At 55.3% G+C, this 18,337-nt stretch overlaps 1 protein-coding gene across 3 annotated transcripts in view; it reads left to right on the top strand.

Annotated features, from left to right (window-relative positions):
* Nucleotides 1–18,062, top strand: part of TTC7B (tetratricopeptide repeat domain 7B) — a 222,342-nt gene extending 204,280 nt beyond the window's left edge. For all 3 annotated transcript variants that reach the window (XM_072963592.1, XM_072963591.1, XM_072963593.1), the window contains one exon: nt 17,094–18,062. In XM_072963592.1, the coding sequence (XP_072819693.1) occupies nt 17,094–17,315 (222 nt within the window). In that variant the 3' untranslated portion in view covers nt 17,316–18,062. The remainder of the gene's footprint in view (nt 1–17,093) is intronic.
* The last annotated feature ends 275 nt before the right edge of the window (nt 18,063–18,337 follow it).

The following is an 18,337-nucleotide window of genomic DNA, read 5'->3' as shown; positions in this document are numbered from 1 at the left end:
TGGCCACCGCTACACATCAGGCCTTCTTTTCTTTCAGAGAGCCAGTTTACCAGCACATCACTGGACTCAGAACCAGATGGTTTAATGGGGGGAAGGAAGGCAAAGGAGAAGCAGGGAGCAGTGGACATTGGCGGAGAACAGGTGCCCCTGACCCAGGGTTCTGGTGGAGGGTGCTCGTGGCACAGGTGCAGTGGGGGCTCTAGGTAGAGATAACAGCTGAGAGGGGACTTCGGGGAGGAAGAACAGGACTCGGAACTGCCCTGGCAGGTGCAGGGAGGGCTCACATCATGGGGCAAAGAAGACCCATGTTTGAGTTCTAGCTCTACCATCCGCTGGCAGTTCCTCTGACCTTGGACATGTAGTTTGATCTCTCGCATACAGACATGAGAATTCCATCCTTACACTGCTATGGTGAGGGTGTCTGCCCGGCACGTGCGACCGCCCAGCAGCTGTTACGTTTCTGTGCCTTCCCTTCTCCCAAGGCAGCGTGGCTGTGGGGATCGTGTGTGCAGTGAAGAGGTCCCCGGGCCATGGAAGGGGGCGTTAGGTCTCCCCCGTGGACCTGCCCTTCCCCATTCTTTGGGAGAGGAAACGGCTCACTTCCCAGCAAAGCACCCCAGTCAGAGAGCAGGGAGTGTCCAGGTGGGTTACAGGGAGGCTGAGACAGGATCCCTGCAGCTCCTGGGGCAGTGGAGCCAGCAGGCAGGTCACCCTGGCTGTGAGCGGCCACCTCTGTGGACCCAGTGAGCGTTGCCACCCCTACCTTCACACATGCCAGAGTCACACGAATTTAACCAAGGGAACAATATCTGCGGCTGCTTTAACCTGCCTTCCTGGTTTCCCAACTCCCTCTTGGTCAGCCCCTCAGGGATCCACCCAGGAGCTCCCGCACAGGCACGTGGCCTGGAGAAGTCTTCACGCCCCAGGCACTGAGGCCCATTGAATGGTGGGTGGCCGTGCACCTTAGCTCAGCCCCGAGGGCTTCTTCAGTGGAGGGGCCACGTCACTGCGCTCTTCCTGTCAGGGCTGATGGGGGATTTTTGAGGAAATGGCTCTAATCTTGACACTGATTCACTCTGTATTGAAGTGTCAATGATAAGAGCTCGACTGTGTAGGGAAAGAGTGAGGGCGAGTCTGTTCCATGTTCTCGGCCGCCGTGCAGTTCCAGGGACTCCCCGCGTGTTCCCCGCCTGTCTGCCATAGTCGCTGCTCCTGCCCTGTGATGGGGACTGGGGGCCCTGGGGAGAAAATTTATAACAAAAACCGAGGAGCTAAAGTCCCCGTGCCCGAGCACACTGCTGGTTTCCTTTTCCTCCCGAAGCCAGCTTTCCTGGGCTCTGGCCTCCAGGCACGCGGGGTGGTGGGAGCCCGGAGGAGCCCGGGCCCAGCCCCACCTGCCTTCCTGCCCGGACTCCGTGTTGTGAGTTGTCCTGTTATTTGTGGAAAAAAATTTTTTTTCCAAGGCTTATCAATTCCTGTCCTCCCTTCATCAGAAAGTGTCTTATCGTTTCTGTTTGTTCCTGTGTAAAAATGGAAAAATAGTTCATGCCAAACCCTGGTAGGGATGGGGAAGGCGCTCGCCAAAATGACCATGTTCCCCGCGGCAGGCAATGAGTCACCAGCACTGTCCCCCTCCAGCGGTGGGCACGGAACATCAGGTGGGCCTCAGGCCGGAGCCCCCAGCAGGACTGGCTGGAAACCGGACGTGGGAGAACTTGGCCCTGTGCCGACCCGGCGGCTGTTGAGTAGCCGTGTTCTCTGTGAAATCCTGATGGAGCCTGCAGCCCGGGGTGGCCTCAGGGGTGGAGCTTTCAAGCCCCGCTGGCTGTCCTGGCTGAGGCGCCCAGCTGGCACCCACCACGCGACAGTGCCCTCTCTCCCCCCGCCCCCCACTCCAGTGCACCCGGAGGGGCCGTGGAGGCCCCCACGCCCTTCTCAGGGTGGGCGCTGCGCGGGATGGAAGTGGGTGACGTGAGCAGGGCTGGAGGTGACACCTAGGCTTAGCCACCCCCTGAGTGCCTGCAGTATACGCAGCACGTGCCAAGGGCCCCGACTGCCTTTCAGTCAGCCAGCATTTACTGAGCGTCCACTGGGTCCCAAGGGCACACACACTGGGTCTGGGAACTCAGACCAGTCCCCACGGCCCCAGCCTCCAGGAGCCTGGGTTCAAGCAGCTGGTAGCTCTTCTCTGCACTGTTGACGTTTTTGAGCTGTTCAGACTTTCCTGTAAACCCAAGAATCTTCCAGTACTCCCAGTGAGCCCATCTTCTGTCACTACTCCACATGGGGCTGAAGTGCCTCCAGCCACGGGCTGCCTTTAAGGGTCAGAGAGAAGGCCTCCCTGCGCTGCTCAGTGACCCTGCAGAGGCCCGCTCATTCGAGCGAGGTCGGAGCCGCGGGCCACGCAGAGTGAGGGCAGAGCCCGCTCCTCTCCCTCCCGCCTGTGCTGCCGCTGTGGTAGGGAGCGAGCCTGCAGGACGGCTATCCCGTTTGTGTCCAGGCTCTGGGCCTCTCCTCCTCCAGGAAGCCCTTCCCAGCCGCCCCGGCCGCCGCCCCTCGCCCCTGCCTGGCACGCTGTGGGCACTCTACCCTACAGACAGCAGGAAAGAGAAGCTGCCCTGAAGTATTTTCCCCTTGTTTCTCCGACTCAGGTTTAAGTCCTGAAAGAATAGATGTGCACTGGACATGTAGCGGGAGCTTTAAAAATACTTGTTGGACAGAACATTTTACCAAACCCTGGAATTTTCATCTGGAGATCATCTACTCCGCCCCCTCCTTTTCTAGGTTGGGGAAGAAGCTAGAGAGAAGGTTCTGCCTATGGTGGGCAGTTGGCAGTGGACCACGGACTAGGCCTGAGAGGATGTGCCCCCCACCAGGGTGCCGTCTCCCAGCCCTGTCCCCTGGCCCATGGAAGGCCCGAACTTCTCACTGGAAGTAACAGGACAGGCTTCTGTTTCTCAGTGTTTGGTGATAAATGGCCAGACCCGAGTACAGTGACACCCCTGTCAAAGATGTGGCCCCCACCCCTCCCCACCTGAGGCCAGGTTGAGACAGAGGCCTGATGAGGGTGTGTCGGGGTGGTTGAGGAGGGGTCCCAGCCTTGGACCTCAGGACTGGAGCTGGGGTTTCTAGGACCTTCCCACTCTTGGCTTCTCCCTGGAAGCCCCTCAGCTCAGCTCTGTGGGTGGTGGTCACGTGTGAATTGTTTCCCTGACCATGGAGAAGCTCGGCTTCCCCCACCAGAGTTCTGGGGGTCACGTCCCCCCGCCCATCACCAACTCCATCTGCACCAGCTTCTGGGGGAGCAGGCGACTGCCTGGGCATCTGTTCTCACCTGTGGAGGCCAGGGTGCCAGGGCCCCAGGGCAAGCTGGGCCTGAAGCAGGACCCAGTTCAGTCTCTGGCTGGGCTGCACAGGCCTGGGGTGAGGCGCCATCTTCCCACATACACCGGAGCATCAGCAGCCTCCCCTGAGGCTGGGAGGCTGGGCCTCGGCCTCCGGAGGGTGATTAGCACCAAACTTTCCACTGCGTGGATAACTCGGGCCATGGGGAAGCGCTGACTTCCAGGCCACCTGTGCTGTTGTTCCTGCCTGACTGGTCACTGGGGAAGGTGGATAAAAATAAATAAATAAGTCAACCAGGGAGATGTTTAAATAAGTAAGCAGGAGTCTCTTGCCCGTTTACCGATGGAAAAGTACAAGTGTGGGGAGCCATGTTAGCACCCACAGAAAACACTGGCTGGGGTGTGGCAGGTCCCGCAGCACCGGGGCCGAGCTGTGGCTTTCTCTCTCCCAAGAGCTGGCAGCTAATAATCGTGTTCACTGAGACTCTGAGCTAATACTTGCTGCAACAACAGAGCACATGATTTCAATGGCAGGTTGAGGGAGACAAGGCTGGAGGTTTATCTGGAATGTTACCAGGAACTGTCTCAGGATGCCCGGCATCCCCACATCCTTCTGACGACCTGGAGGTTTCCTCTTGTCCCCCTTCAGCCCTCGTCATGCCCCTCGCCCAGTCTGAGCTGCAGAGGCAGCCCTGAGATTCCTTCTCACCCAACTCCTTTGATATTGCACGGGGCTTGCTTGATCTGACATTTCTTCAGTTAGGTCAGTGCAAGGCTTTGGAGATGCTTGTGCCGGTGTTTCTGTGTGCATACTCATTGAATTGATGAGTGTCTTGCCTCAGGCCTCAGCCGGTGGAGACCCCACCCGACCGGGCACAGGGTCCACATCACCCTACCAGCCTGGTCTCCGAGGGTCCCGCCTGCCGCTATGTGGAACACCCAGGCCTTGGGACACTGTTAAAAGTAATTCAGCTCCCAGGGCTGGGCATGGGAGCAGCACTTGGCATAGACAGGGAACAGCTCCCAGCCTGCCTCTGCGCTGCCTTTCAGGGAGCAAGCAGACGCCTCCTTGGTCTTTCCAGTGCTGAAGTCAGAGGTGCTCAGACATACTGATGCTGAGGTGATGTCATCCCGCTGTTACTGAAGTTAGCGCTCCCTCTTTTTCCTGACTTAGCAAAATCACCACACCGTGAATTCCGAAGGGCAAGTGAAGGGGCTCTGTTGTAGACGGCCGGGCTGTCGCGGAGGCGGAAGGGAGTGTCAAGGGCACAGGGCGCCCCATGTCTGATTTGGAGTTTGACTGGTTACTTAAAGGATCTCATCCCCAGCAGAGATTACAGAGGGGGCTTGTTGTGAGCTTAGCACAGCAGGCGGGATGCTGCCAGGGTTAAGTCTCTGGGAAGCGAGCTGGGCTGTCTCATCCCATCCTGCTCCGCACAGCAGAGTCCAGACTGAAGGGCCGCTGTCTGGGTGAGGGGCCAGGTAGGGTGGGCACTCTTCACTGTGTGCAACCCCATCAGCCCCTCTCAAGCTAGGTCTTCTGGTGGTCACCTGGGTCTGGAGAGCCCAAGATCTGGCAGCCACCACATGGAAGAAGGGCCTGCAGTACTGGGGCAGGCTGACAGAGCTGGATGGGGATATCACGTCCCCAGAATCCTGCCCCAAGGGGGATTTTCCACTGGGCAGCCCAGCCATGAGCTGGGGGGGTCCAGAGCCAGCTAACCCAGAGAAAGCTTTTTGGAATGCGTCTCAGAACCCTAAATGCCTGGCGCCCTCTCCAGAGATCCTGGTAATGTGACATCAGACAAAGAGCCTTGAGCTAGTCCTTGGGAAACCTGGGTTCTCAGACCCAACTTGACCTCCACCTGGCTTAGCAGCTGAGCCAGGTACTTGCCCTCCCAGGACTGTTTCTTCATTTCTGTGTCATTTCTAAGGCCACCCGACCCTGACCCCGTGTGGCTTCCCAAGATGGGAGCCTGCTGCAGACCTGTCACGTATAATTAGGAAGAGCCAGTCTCCTCCAGGAAGAACGAGACACGCAGGACCAGGTTTCAGTTTCCAGGAAGCTTTTAGAGGCGAAGGCATCAGATCCACTGTGGGGTGACAGTGCCTCATAGCTCTGTGGCCATAAGCCAGTCACCCCAACTATGAGCTTCCCATTCGTTTCTTTAAAAAAAAGAACGAGGAGCATCATGTTATCTTCTGTAACGTCCCCCCTTATCCTCCTTCCAGCAGCCTCGCTCTGTTCTAGGTGCTGAGCCTCCACCCGTGAATGACAGCCCCGCCCAGATCAGGGGGCTCTCAATCTGGGGCAGGACCCACAGTAAACCAATCCCTCCCGGCCAGAGGGACAGCATGTGCCTCTGAGCTCCCAGCGCCCAGCACGGCGCTCAATAGAAGTTTGCACAAGGGAGGAAAGAACTAGAAATAGCTTTGGTGGTAGCCAAGTGAGAGAGCCCCTCCCTGGGAACCTGGGGTGCTGTCTCCCCGCTCACTCTGTGACCCGGGCAGAGTGCTCGCCCGCCAGGGCCCCCTTTCCCACATAAGGCATGCCCTTTGGGGATGCTCGCGTGCTCTTCTGCACCACCCCCGGGCACCCTCTGGACGCCTGCTGGAGGTGGGACAGGCTGTGGGTCTTCGGTGCTTGGAAGCTGCTGGCTGGCCGGCTGTGGTCCCGCCCCTGAATGTCCCACCAATCCCCAGTGACTGTTCTCTAAAAGTCACCGCAGTCTGCGGATATTTCAGCAACAACGCTGAAATACCCAGTTTCAAAGAAATTAGGCCAGAGGAAACTTGGGTCCAAGGGGCCCAAGTCTGTGCGAAATCCACTCGGGGCTGGACAGGCCCTTTGGGCTAGGGCCAGACCTCCCCCTCCTCACTGCTGGTGTTTACTGCCTGACAGCCTGTCACTCCGCTAATTGTAGGATGAACTCTTCAGAATATTCCAAACCATCCCAGAAGAAAGCAGCTTTAAAAGATTCTGCCAATCAAATGCTTAAAAAGAAAGGAAAAGCCGCGCTCACATTTTCCTGGGGCTTAAAGGCTTCTTTCTCGGAACCCGCAGTGAGGTCTCCTTCGGGTGCTGCATTAAGCAGCAGAATTCAGTGAGGTGGGGGCAGGAAGATGGGAAGTCTGGATTTACCATTCCTCCAAAGCCCTGGAGTGTTTGTGTGTGTATGTGTGTGTGTGGGTGGGTGGGTGTGTGTGTGTGAGAGAGAGAGAGTTCTGGAAGCTTTCATCAGAACCTGAAGGGCTGTGGTATAGAAAGGGGAGGGAACTTTTCTGCATGACTCCAGAGTCCTCAGCAAACATCAAAGAGTAGGAATTAGATAAAAAGCCTAATTAGGGCTCCACATTTTTAACTGACAGTTTGACTGCCCACCAGTAGTGTGGGCTGCCCAGAGAAGTGGTGAGCTCCCCGTCACTGGAGGGTGCAAGCAAGAGTGGGAGGCTGCCTGTCAGGGCCTGCAACAGGGGCTTATGTGTCAAAGAGCAGAGGCCCAAGCCTCCCTCCTAACCCTGACGATTTCTGCTTCCAGAGCTGGTTGGCTGCTAGCTTCGAAAAATAAGAGGTTTTTGAAAATTTGAGTTTTGTTTCCTTGTGAATTGAGTACAATGCTAGAAAGGCATGGCCCCCAGAAGGCATTTATTTCTTCAAATAAAACATTTGACATGGAAAGGGGCCCCCTGAGAGCATAGCCGTGTCCCCGTGAACAGAGGTGCAGGCAGCCGCTCAGCCACGTCTGGCTGTCCTCTGAGGGAGGGAGGGGAATGGCTGGGGGTCTTTGCCTCCTCCCTTCTGGAAGAGTTAAGTGCCAGTTCGCAGCATACGCTGCTTAGCAGACGCCTCCAAGGGCATCCGTTCAGCACCCAGACCACTGTCCCTTCTTTAGTTGCTTGGGCCATGGGGCCCCCCAATGGGGCACTGCACCCCCATGCTCACCTGAGGACATGGGGCATTTGGCCTGGTTGACTTGAAGGGGAGTAAGGGAAGGAGCCACCCCATGATTTGGTTCTGACATTGGAGCAGGGAGACTGGGTGGTCGTGGAGGATGGAGGCCACAGGGACACGAGGAGATTTTCCTATAATGTCCGTCTCCAGCCCCATCATAGTAACAAAGGCAGTTACCATGGGAGCCTGTCTCCCGCTCATCTCCCCCACCCCCAGCCCTTCTCAATCCTGGTTGACTCTGGTTAGGAGCCACTCCTCAAGGTCACTGTCCAGTACCTGGCCTTACCCTGGAGCCACTCAGCCCTCACTGTCCCTCCCCTTCATGCACTTTGGTCCAGGGCCCTGGAACAGGACATCAGCCAACCTTTGTTGCTCTGAAGGTCGGGTGGCCTCATGAACATTCTGTTCCCACCCGAGGGCCAGGGCTGGTTGGTGGGACTCAGACCCCCAGGTGACAGCTGCAGCAGCCACCCACATGCCTGACTCTCCCCTGGCTCATCAGGAATGGCTAGCCTTGGCCTTTGGGGAAAATGGGTCAAACTGAATAAAGTGGCTGAAACAAAAGACTAGCCCCACACCAGTGCCTCCCCAAAACTGATCTGGTGAGAGTAAAGTGGAGTTGCAGGACTCCCAGGGGGCCTTCTCTTGCTGGCCTAGTGGGAAGGCTGACCCTCCCCACTCTGGAGCTCTGGCAGGCACCGGGGTCTAGGGGGTAGGGCTTCAGACACCCTCCGCGTCAGCAGGACACCTAAGATGGGGCTCCCTGGGATGCCTGGCCAGGTTAGGCGGGCCTTCCACGGCTGCCGTAGTTGCCAGGACACACACACTGGGCTCCCTGGCAAGCCGGTGTGATTTTAGGCACTCAAAACAGAGATGAAACACGAAACAGAGCCCAGTGTAGACCAGGCCTCACCCAGAGCTGCTGGGATCCAGGTAGAGAAGCTGGACACCACCCCCATCTGCTCGTTTCTGCTCCTTTTCAAGGCATTGTGGGAAAGCAGGGTGGGGCTCGGGGAGGCCCCCTCGCTGCACCCACAAAATGCTCTTGAGGGGGGTGAGGGCAGCCCCAGCCTTGGCATTCAGAGCTGCTCCAAGGAAATCCTGTGGTCTTTTGAGAGTGGCACTGGCTTGCACTCTACTTATATTCTTATTTAAAAGAATTTTTGAGACCACCGCCACCACCACTCTGCTTCTCTCGGACCGATTGCATCCTCAAGAAGGAAAATGCAAATACCTGAAAAGAGGTGGTGACGTGAGTGTGCTGGTTTTTCTCACTCGATGCTGTTATTTCAGCTTGTGCCAACTCAGACCAACTAATCAACAGCCTCTGGGAGAGGGCGGGAGCTCGTGTGGGGTCCCTGTTCCCTCACCAGTGTTGGAAGCCACTCCTGGGAGTCTGGTGGGCTTCCAGAAAGCTCTCACTCTGTCATGCACATAACCCCTGGCAGGACAAGCGGTCAGCAACTGGATTGAGGGCACTGGGCTTGGAGTCTGAAACACAGGGCACTTGCCACATGCTGGCATCACACCAGGCTCTCTCCTCCCAGCATCTTCAGGAATCCAGCCTCGCTCTGCATCCAGGGGTTTGTGGCCTTGAACAAGGCTCCTTTCCTCTCTGGCCCTCTGTGTCCTTATCTGTAAAAGACTGTAGGACTGGAAAGTCTGTGGTAGGTTCTGGCATTTTCTTGGGGAGCAGCATCAGATCTGCAGTGTGTGAGCAGACAGCCTGGTGGTGGGGGGGCAGTGGCCGCCCCTGGACTCCGGCGCGAACAGAGCGCCTTCTCCCCCGGAGCTGCTCCCGCCCCTCACCTGGCTGCCGTGCTGCTGTCCCTAGAAGGCAGAGGAGGCTCTGAGTGAGTGGGTCTGACTTGGGAGTGTGGACAAGGGTGACCTGAGGCCAGAACGTTTGAGGGGCTCATTAGTCAAAAGCACTGGGAGGAGCCATGCCCACTTCCCCCCTCCCCACCATCACACAGCATCCACACCGTCCCCTCGTCCATCCTTCCATCCACTCAATAAACATTCACCAAGAACCTCAGATGTGCCGGGCCTGGTCCAGGTGGTACACTTATGAAGGCAATTCAGATGCTCCCTGCTCTTACAGGGTGCCAGTCAAGAGGGAGTCAGGGACGGCAGTGACCAGCCATCCAACCCTGGGCATCACGGAAGTCCTCCCTTCCCCTCGGTCGTTAGCAGTAATGAGTAATGATAACGCTTGTAATCGTAATATTGATGATGAGACCCATTGACTGAAGGCTTGTTACACGGAGCACTTTACAAACTGTCTCATTAGGCCTCACTGCTCTCCTGTGTTTCAGTATTTGTCCCAATTATACAGAGAAAACACCTGAGACCCAGAGGCGGTTGTCCAGGAGCTAGCATTTAAACCCAGTTCTGGGGGGCCTAGGGCCCCTGCTCCTAACCTACTCTCTGCCGTCTCTGAGAGAGCGCCACACCTTTCCCCTGCTGTCGGTGGGTCCCTGTAGCACATGAGCCACCAGCAGTGGCCAAGATGCATACAGCCTGTGTTCTGATATCCCGATGCGCCAACTCAGCAGCTCTGTCATTGTCCCCAAGACTGACAAGCTGAGACAGGCTTTCCTTTAGCTGCCATCACAATCCCAGGGTCTTGACCACAGAAATTCCACCAGGAGGAGGCTTACGTATCTTTGTCCAAAGCATTCGGGGCACTGGTTTGCCTTGAATGGTCCCAGCAGCTCAGGTGTAGACCAGGCCCTGGGAAAGGCTGCAGGTCTGGTCATCAGCCCCCATCCAGGGTGGGGCCCCTGGCTCATGGGTGCCAGGGAAATCCTTCACCCTCTCCAAGGCCTGCTGTGGTGGGCAGGGGCCCAGGCTCTGGGCTGGGCAGAGCTGGATTCAGTCAGTGGTGGCTTTCAACTTTGTTCTTGTTTCTTAAATATTTGGTGTCTGTGCATTTATTCCTTCTGCCCTGATGACTGTCTGCCTGCTCGGCACCAGGCCTAGCAGTGCAGGTATGACCACTGCTTACCCAGTGCCTGCCCCCCCGACACTCACAGCAAAGCCTAGCAGGGACACAGCAGTGGAGATAAGCCCCTGACTAATGTGGCACCTGTTTCACAGGACAGTTATGAAAGCACTTTGCAATCAGGAAAATGTACGGTACGTTGGTTATAATCCTTTACACACTAAAGATGAGTAGATCCTGATGGATCCAAGCATTTGTCCTTGTGTTTTGGGAAGAGCCTCCTGACCACGCTGCCCCTGGCTCTCCACCCCCACGCCCTGCAGTGGTGTGATGGTGGAGTTTCCATCCCGGGATGGGACAGGAAGATCTTTAACTGCTCCAGTCCCACCCCTGACCCCAGACTTACTCCCCGACCTGGGCTTGGTGGGGCCCAGCAGCCTCTGCATAACCCAGGCCAGCTCTGACCTGGGAACAGTAGCACCCACAGGGTGGGGTCCGCAGCAGCAGCCAGGCCCCAGCGTGGAAAGCACAGGGAATTGTTCGTCTCCATCCTGCTGCCAGGATGTTTCATTTCCAAAGCATTAGGCTCGGGAAAAAGCAGCAGTCGTATGGAGAGAGACCGCTTGTTTGCGTGGTCCCACCAGAGCAGGGCCACGTGACTTCTTTTCTAGCGATCGCTCAGCTTTGGGAAGGATGGTTCCTTGCAGAGATGTTATCTCCCTGTACCTGTACTCCTAGGGGGACCAGCAGGGGTCTGCGACATGGCCTTGAACCCATGTTCAAGGGCTGACTTGGCACTTGGTCAGAGCACCACGGGGATGCCTAAAATCCCCAAGGCGCTGTTGTCCTGCCGCCCTGCTGTTGGTCTCCTGGGAGCATGAGCAGGGGTGCTCATCAGAGCCAGGGCTGCATTAGGGAGCCTTCCTTGGGTACTTGAGCCTGCACAGGGCTTCTGCACGGGTGCCCTCAGCATGTGGCAAGGTGTTTAGTCCTTGGGCAGCAATTATCACACACACACAGAAAGACATGAATGAGGAAGATGCTAATTGTCCTCAGACTAGCCAAGTCCGTTTTGTCTCATTTGAAATAACAGGTTTAATTCCATCCCTTATTTCCAATTTGGTGCATCACCAAGATCTTATTTGTACAAAACACCTGATTATAATAATTACAAGCTTGGGAAACTGCCTTCACTTGTGTCTGAAGAAAGGAACTAATGAGTTACCTCCTCAGTGATTCCCGTCTTCCCTGAAGGCCAGCCCTAGCTGGCTCCAGAAATGGCAGGGCAGGGCAAGGTGGGGGCCCATTTGCACATCCCCTCCAAGAGACAGAGAGCGGGCCCAGTGTTAGGACCCCGGACTGCAGGCTTCACATCTCAGCTCTGCCACTGACTCCCTGCTTCTTGCCCATATCTGTGTCCCCAGCACACGGCTGGGATCTGGGCAACCACTCAGGGAGTCTTTGTGCTTTTGCTATTGGGGGTGGGGTGGTTATTAAGGTAATGAAATATATCAGTCACCGAAATCTCTGTCTCTTGACAGCCTTAGGGCTGAAGGCAGGAGCCATGTGCCTCCAAGTATCACTGCCTCAGAGGGGGCATGATGGCCTGGGCTTTGAGGGGAATGGTGATCGTCAAGGCTTTGGGCAGATGGACCAGAGCTCCAGCAGGAGGGTCCAGGCTGAGACTGACTAAGCTTGGGGAGGTGGAAGGGGGCTGGGGGCTGCATCCTGCAGAAGTACATGGACTGACAAATCAGCTGGGGTGAACCAAGAGATCATACTGGGAGAACGCTGGATCCAGCTGGGGTGAGGACAACGAAATGCCAGCCTCGAAAGTTAGGCCTTTGATCTTTGGAGAAGAGGGGAAGCAGAATGAAAGGACATCTGGGTTCTAGGGCATAAGAGCACGTCGAAGCCATGGAAGGCCTCTCCCACCTTAGAGGGCCTTGGGAGGTGTGTCAGTCCTGATGGTCAGGCATGTCCAGGTCCCAGCCCACCTCCAGCCAAGCTGCCCGCAATACTGGCACCAAGTTATGACTCAGACCCCAGCTGGAGCTTGCACTGGCTGGTCTCCTTGTGTGACTGATTTCTGAGCTGCTCTTGGCTCACTGGGGCACTGGGGAGAGACCGATTTTTCATTCCCTTGCCAAGCCTGAGCTGGCAGCCTCTGGCAAGTCTGTGATGTCTCCCTGAGCCACTCCAGCTTTAGGAATTAATTCCACTAAACAGATTGCTCAGGAAGCTTCAAGGTCATCTGGAAATGGTAGCCTGTTCCTACCTTTGGAATATAAATCCAGGAATGGGCTGGAAATTTCCAAGCCCACAAGAACCCTGGAACACTACCGAATCACAAAGGCTCTTAGCTGCCCAATGCTGAGGGTAATGGGTTCCTGCAGGTGTTTTGGGGGGTGCCCGTGGCCCTGCCATGTACCCTGGAACCCCCCATATAGGGTAGATTCAGCAGTCTACCACTTTGTAAACGAAATTCCTGGCAAAAGGACTAATGTCCTTGTCCCCACTTCAGCAGGATAAAAACAGGTCATTGCCACCGAGAGCAGTGACCTCCAGGCCTCGCTGGTCCAAGGCCCTGGTCCTCCTGGGTCTCCATGTCTCATTGGTCCACTTTCAGGCTAACAGGACCCCCTCCCCAGCCTACCCAGTGCTTTGGCATCTGCAGCCATCCCGAGCCTCAAGATCACAAAGGGAGACAAGGAGCCTCCCAGTCGTTGAGTGAATATACTGGATGCTCCCAAACAGCAGAAAAACAGGAGGAAAGCTGTGCCCTGGAGAGGAGCCATCTCCCCATCATCACCGTGGGAAGGAGCGACGGAGCCAGCCGTCAGTGGTTGGAGAAAATGGAAAGGAGAGACAGCAGATCAGGTGCCCATTTGCTGTTGCTCAGATGTAACTGGGTTAGTGCCTGAGGGGCACCTGGCTTGTCTCTTAAAGTGACAGGGGCAGCAGCGAGCGGGTGAGAAGCCATGGTGCGGAGAACCTGGCTTTGGGCTCAGGCAGACCTGGGCTGGCCTTCATTGGCCCTGTGACCTTGGGCTGGAAGCCTGGCCTTTCTGAACCTGTCTCCTTGTACTAAAGTGGCGGTGATATGAGATGAGCCAAGTCCAAGCACCCAGCATAGTGCCCAATGGGGCTGCTTCTACAGCCACAGAGCCAGTGGGACCTAAGTTATGTTCTCCACCTGCACCAAGTAACCAAGCACGCCTCCTTCTGGCTTACCAGGCGGCTTGTCCCCATCACCATTTGCCAAACACGCGATCTGCATCTCCCTGCCTGGTAGAGCCACTCAGAAAAGGTGTGTGTGTTCAACAGTTTGATGCACTGAGAAAGTCTTGCCTTGAAGGAACACGATGGGGCCCCTTCTGCAACCTCTAAATGCTGCTGTTTGCCGCCACTACCGACTCCCCTCCCTACTCTTATTTCCCTGTTGACTAAATCAGAATGTTCTAGAGTAAGTGCAGGCTGGTAACCTCGCCTGGGAGAAAGGCATCAGGAGCTCATTAGCCCTCACCTCCTGGGAAAGCGACCCCCCATTCTTCCCGCCTGACCTCTGAGGTTGGGAAGTGAGGGTGTCCAGCTATCAGATTTTCTCTAAAGGAGGGCCGGAATTGGGGGAGTGCCCCCCGAGGGCATGGATGTGATTACCCACTACCCCACTCTGCACCCCATGACCCAATGGCCCTCAAGGGAAGCTCTAAGAGTTGGGAGACATGGGTTCCAGCCCAGCCCTACGGGAGCCCGCTGATGCCCGGGTCAAGCGACCAAGCCTCTTGGAGACCTGCAGGATGGGAGCAGGAGGACCCAGTGCATGGGTACATTTCCCTCCATGTAACAGGTGCTCCCAGCCATGGGCTCTTTCCCGCAGCAGGAACAGCAGGCCTTGCACGCAGGTGCTGGTGCGTCCCGGCCACGCCGTGATGACTGCTCAGGGGTCCCTGGGTGAAGTAAGCACCCAGAGCAGTGCCCACTGTGTCGTGGACACTGCTAGCACTCGCTGCTACTGTTAACACTCCTCCCGCCAGGGAGCCCGGGTCCACACTGGACGTCTGCCCCTGATTTCGGTTCACAGTTCCCTTATCCCCTCCTGGGTGGTTAGGGAGTGGGTGCTATGTGGAGACGGGAAGTGCTTCCCCAAGGTGGCCTCATGTGCAAACAGGTAGGGGCGGGGGGCTTTCAGGGGTGGTCCCTGCGAACCTGACCCTGACCAGCCTGGAAAGGCCACTGAAACCCAGCAGTTCTCACTGCAGTCTGAGGAGAGCACATTTCAGAAGCCAGGGTCGTCCTAATTGTGAGCACCGACTTCTGCTCTCTCTCTTGTTCTGAAGCTTCAAGGGGGAGCCACCCCCCTGCCTGGCCCTGGTTCCCCTCTTGGAGCCCCCAGCTCTGCGGGCTCAATCCAGGGCCTGGTGCTACCCAGGGACTCCAGCATGGACAGTGTTAAGGCGTGTGTAGATGTTAATAAAAAGGGAACCGTATGATGTTCCCTCTCGGTTCTCCTCTCAGAGAGGGTGGGCCTGACCTTGAAGTCTGCTGTCCCTGCAGCCTCCGTCAGCCTGAGGCCTCCTCCTCCTCTTCACTGAGGGAGGCTCCCCGAACTGCCCCTCCTCCCGGAGCTGGGGTGTGGGTCTCCCAGGCCGTCGCCCCTCTGACCACGAGCTCCTCCCGTGTCAGCCCCACGGCTCCTGTGCCGGGCGCTCACGGGTGCCGGTGACTCTCGGTGCTCCTCTGGCCTCAGACACCACCCCCGGGGCCACACGCTGTGGCGAGGGCAGCTGGACAGCCCTCAGGCCTGGACACTGCCTGCTGAAGGCACCCCGGACCCCTCGGAGCTCATCTTGCAGGCCGGCGCTCTTCTGAGTGGGCCTGCCGGCCCCGGTGCTCATGGTGCCCGTGGCTTGTGGCTCTGGCCGCGGCCGGCCCTCTGGCGGCATGTTTGTGCCCCTGCGCTGCCCCTCGGTGAAGGGCAGGCTTGAGAAAACTGGGGAAACCTCACCTGAGGTTGGGAGGTTTGGCTGAGAGCTGAAGGACCAGCGGGCCAGGCCGCATTCTTGGGCAGGAAGACTAAACACTGTAACGATGTCAGGCTTCTTCACACACTGAGCTTTAATGCAAGTACAACTCCCAGAGGGAATCCGCAAAATGGTTTTTAAATTCACCTGGAATAGTACAGGGCAAGACCGTCAGAAAATTTACTAACAGCAGAGAGCAGTGAGGAAAGGCTCTGATCCCACCTGTTGAATCCTGATGTGGAAGAAGGAAATCAAACAGCCCGGGGCTGATGTGAAAGGGAGGTGCTGTGCTTACTGGAAAATGCAAGGAGGCCCCATCTCGTGGAATAATTCACTGTGTGACAGAGGCAGTGCCTTGCAAGAGCGAGGGGAGGGTGAGTAGCTGGTTTGTGTCCAGCCAAGTAGAGGGGATCCACTGAGGTTCCTGTCTGCCCGAAGGCGGACAACGACAGGGAGAGGGCAGATCACAAAAAATGGAATCCAAGATGTGTCAGTTCTTTGAAAGGATAACTGTCTAAGCTTTGAAGCAACCAATAAATAAACAAGGATCAATGAATTCAACTTTAAAAACTAAAACCTTTTGTTAGGAGAAAAAAGAATCTCAAAAGTCAAAAACAGATTCGACAATTATGATAGCAGGTGAATGTCTTCTAATAGGCATGAGAGATACTTAACCTCAATTGTTGCTGAAGAAATACAGCTTTCCATAAGGAGAGAGAATCTGCTCTAACAAAAGTAGTAAAACTAAAGAGGAGGGGCAGCGGGGGACCAACCACTGAAACTCTGTAAATGGCTAAAAATGGGACACAGCCCTTTGGAGATTTAATTTGCAAAATTTTGGAGAACCCTAAAGAATCTTGTTCTCTGACCCAGTAATGCCCCTTTGGGGAAATCTGCCGTTAAAGGAAGACTCTCCAAATGGTCGTCGAGCTGGTTCCACTGAGCCTCATCCAGGGCCACTGAGGAGCCCACAGGGAACCCTGGGCCCCTCCCCCGTTGTCTACCCCCAGCAGTTCCTTTTTGTCTGTTTGTACCCACAATATGTGGCTGTTCTCACTAAGATTCCATTTAACCAAAGGTTTCCAGGGCTGTAAAAACGATTTGAAATCCATTAGTCTAAAAGAATGAAGAGGCGCTGTCTGGAAAGATGTTCTTCCTGGGGTGATTTATAGCAGAAGAGAGATTGGGTACAGTATAAATGTCCCCACCGTGAGGGAGAGGCTGAGTAAATGAGAGTCTGTCTGTTGGATCAAAGAGTACAAACCCATCAGTTGTGGAGATGTACAACTTGGAAACATTTGGGGAACCAACATAGACACCCTGATTAAAACTGAAATGACAGCTGTGCTGAGGCCGAGCCCGGGCTGAGCAGGGGACAGTGAGATCAGGGGCATCGTTAGGATGGAGGACAATGAGCAAGTAGAAAATTTCTGTTCTAATTGTTATACTAATGCCACAAATGGTATTTCTTTAGGTTAAAAAAAAAAAAAGATGGCAGACACTCTTCTGTGCAGGCGGGTGTTAGCGGTTACCCACAGGACGCCGTGCGTCAGTACAGACCGTGGCTGTTCCTGTGTGGTTCATTCCTGAGTGAAACGTTTGATATTGCCATTTTAATGGTTCAGAAATGGCTGAACATTGGTAACTTTATATGGTTCAAGTGATTCTTTTGACTCTGAATCCTGAGTGCAGGAAGAACTTGATCTTACCATGTGCCCAGCCCAGCGGAGACTCATGCCTACCTGCGAGGAACGTGCTGGAACTCCAGGACAGCCGGGAGTCCACAGCGGTCATCTCTCTGACTGTGTCTCTGTCTGTCTCTGCAGGCCCTGATCCTTCATCAGCTGGGCCGCTACAGTCTGGCCGAGAAGATCCTCCGGGACGCGGTGCAGGTGAACTCCACAGCCCACGAGGTCTGGAATGGACTCGGGGAGGTCCTCCAAGCCCAGGGGAACGACGCGGCGGCCACCGAATGCTTCCTGACGGCCCTGGAGCTGGAGGCCAGCAGCCCCGCGGTGCCCTTCACCATCATCCCCCGCGTGCTCTGAGCAGCACCGCCGCCCTCGCTGCAGCTTAGGCCGAGGAGGCCCTGCCTGGGTGCCGAGGGACCAGACGAGTCTGCCACACGGAGGCCCCGATGAATGTGCGATTGACCGCAGTGAACTAACCAAACCAACCCCCGATCATCGCTCTCCACGTGCATTTCTGTTGTTCTTGCCAGCCCAATGATAGTTTTTGAATCTGACATTGTTCAAAATGGATTATGTGCCATATTTTGTTAGTTGACATCTGAGTTTTCAGTAAAATTATGGAATTAATCAGCAAATGTAGAAGAATATATTCAAAGTTAAAATTCAGTGGCAGAACAGATTATTTTTATCAGAGCTGTAAAGAAAACTGTTCTCTCCTCCCCTCACCACTCCTGCCCTACCCTTGGCCCAGAAACCAAATGTGAATTTTCTGTTTTCCACCTCAGTACTAGTCTAAGCCAGGACACCAGCTGACAATTTCTTGGTTTTGTTGTCAATAATTGTACCATGTGATAAATTACTATCCTCACTTAGAACAAAGCCTGAGTCCAAGAATATTTATATTTTACCAATATATGCCTGTTACAAGAGAAGGAGATATGAGTTATTTAAGTTTAACTTTTTTATGTGAATTCAGAGTTTATTTATCGATGGAAATATGTACAAAGAAGCTTCAAATGGAATATTTACCGACATTCCTTATACATGACAGACACTTGGCTAAATGGAAAGATGATGTTAATAATAAAATGATTTTTAAATGGACCTATGGCTTGTGATATTTGTGAAAGGCCACAGACCCGAGAGAAGATAAGACTCAGTTCCTGGGGTTGGGAGCTAGCGGCACCTGGGGACCGCCCTAGATGGGTCAGCCCTCGGCACTGGGAGGTCCAGCTCTGATTTTAGTGTGGGAATTCACCTTTCTCATCTCTCCCCATGTTGTTTGGGATTGGAGTGTGTGACTCAGGCCTGGCCAATCAACATCCAGCATTCACTGGATGCAGAGGATCAGGAATGAGCATGTAACCTGAAGTGGTCCA

This window comes from Vicugna pacos, chromosome 6 (assembly GCF_048564905.1).
Source record: "Vicugna pacos chromosome 6, VicPac4, whole genome shotgun sequence".
NCBI classification, from domain to species: domain Eukaryota; kingdom Metazoa; phylum Chordata; class Mammalia; order Artiodactyla; family Camelidae; genus Vicugna; species Vicugna pacos.
The sequence above is the reverse complement of the archived record's forward strand: the minus strand, read 5'-3'. Positions and strand labels throughout refer to the sequence as shown.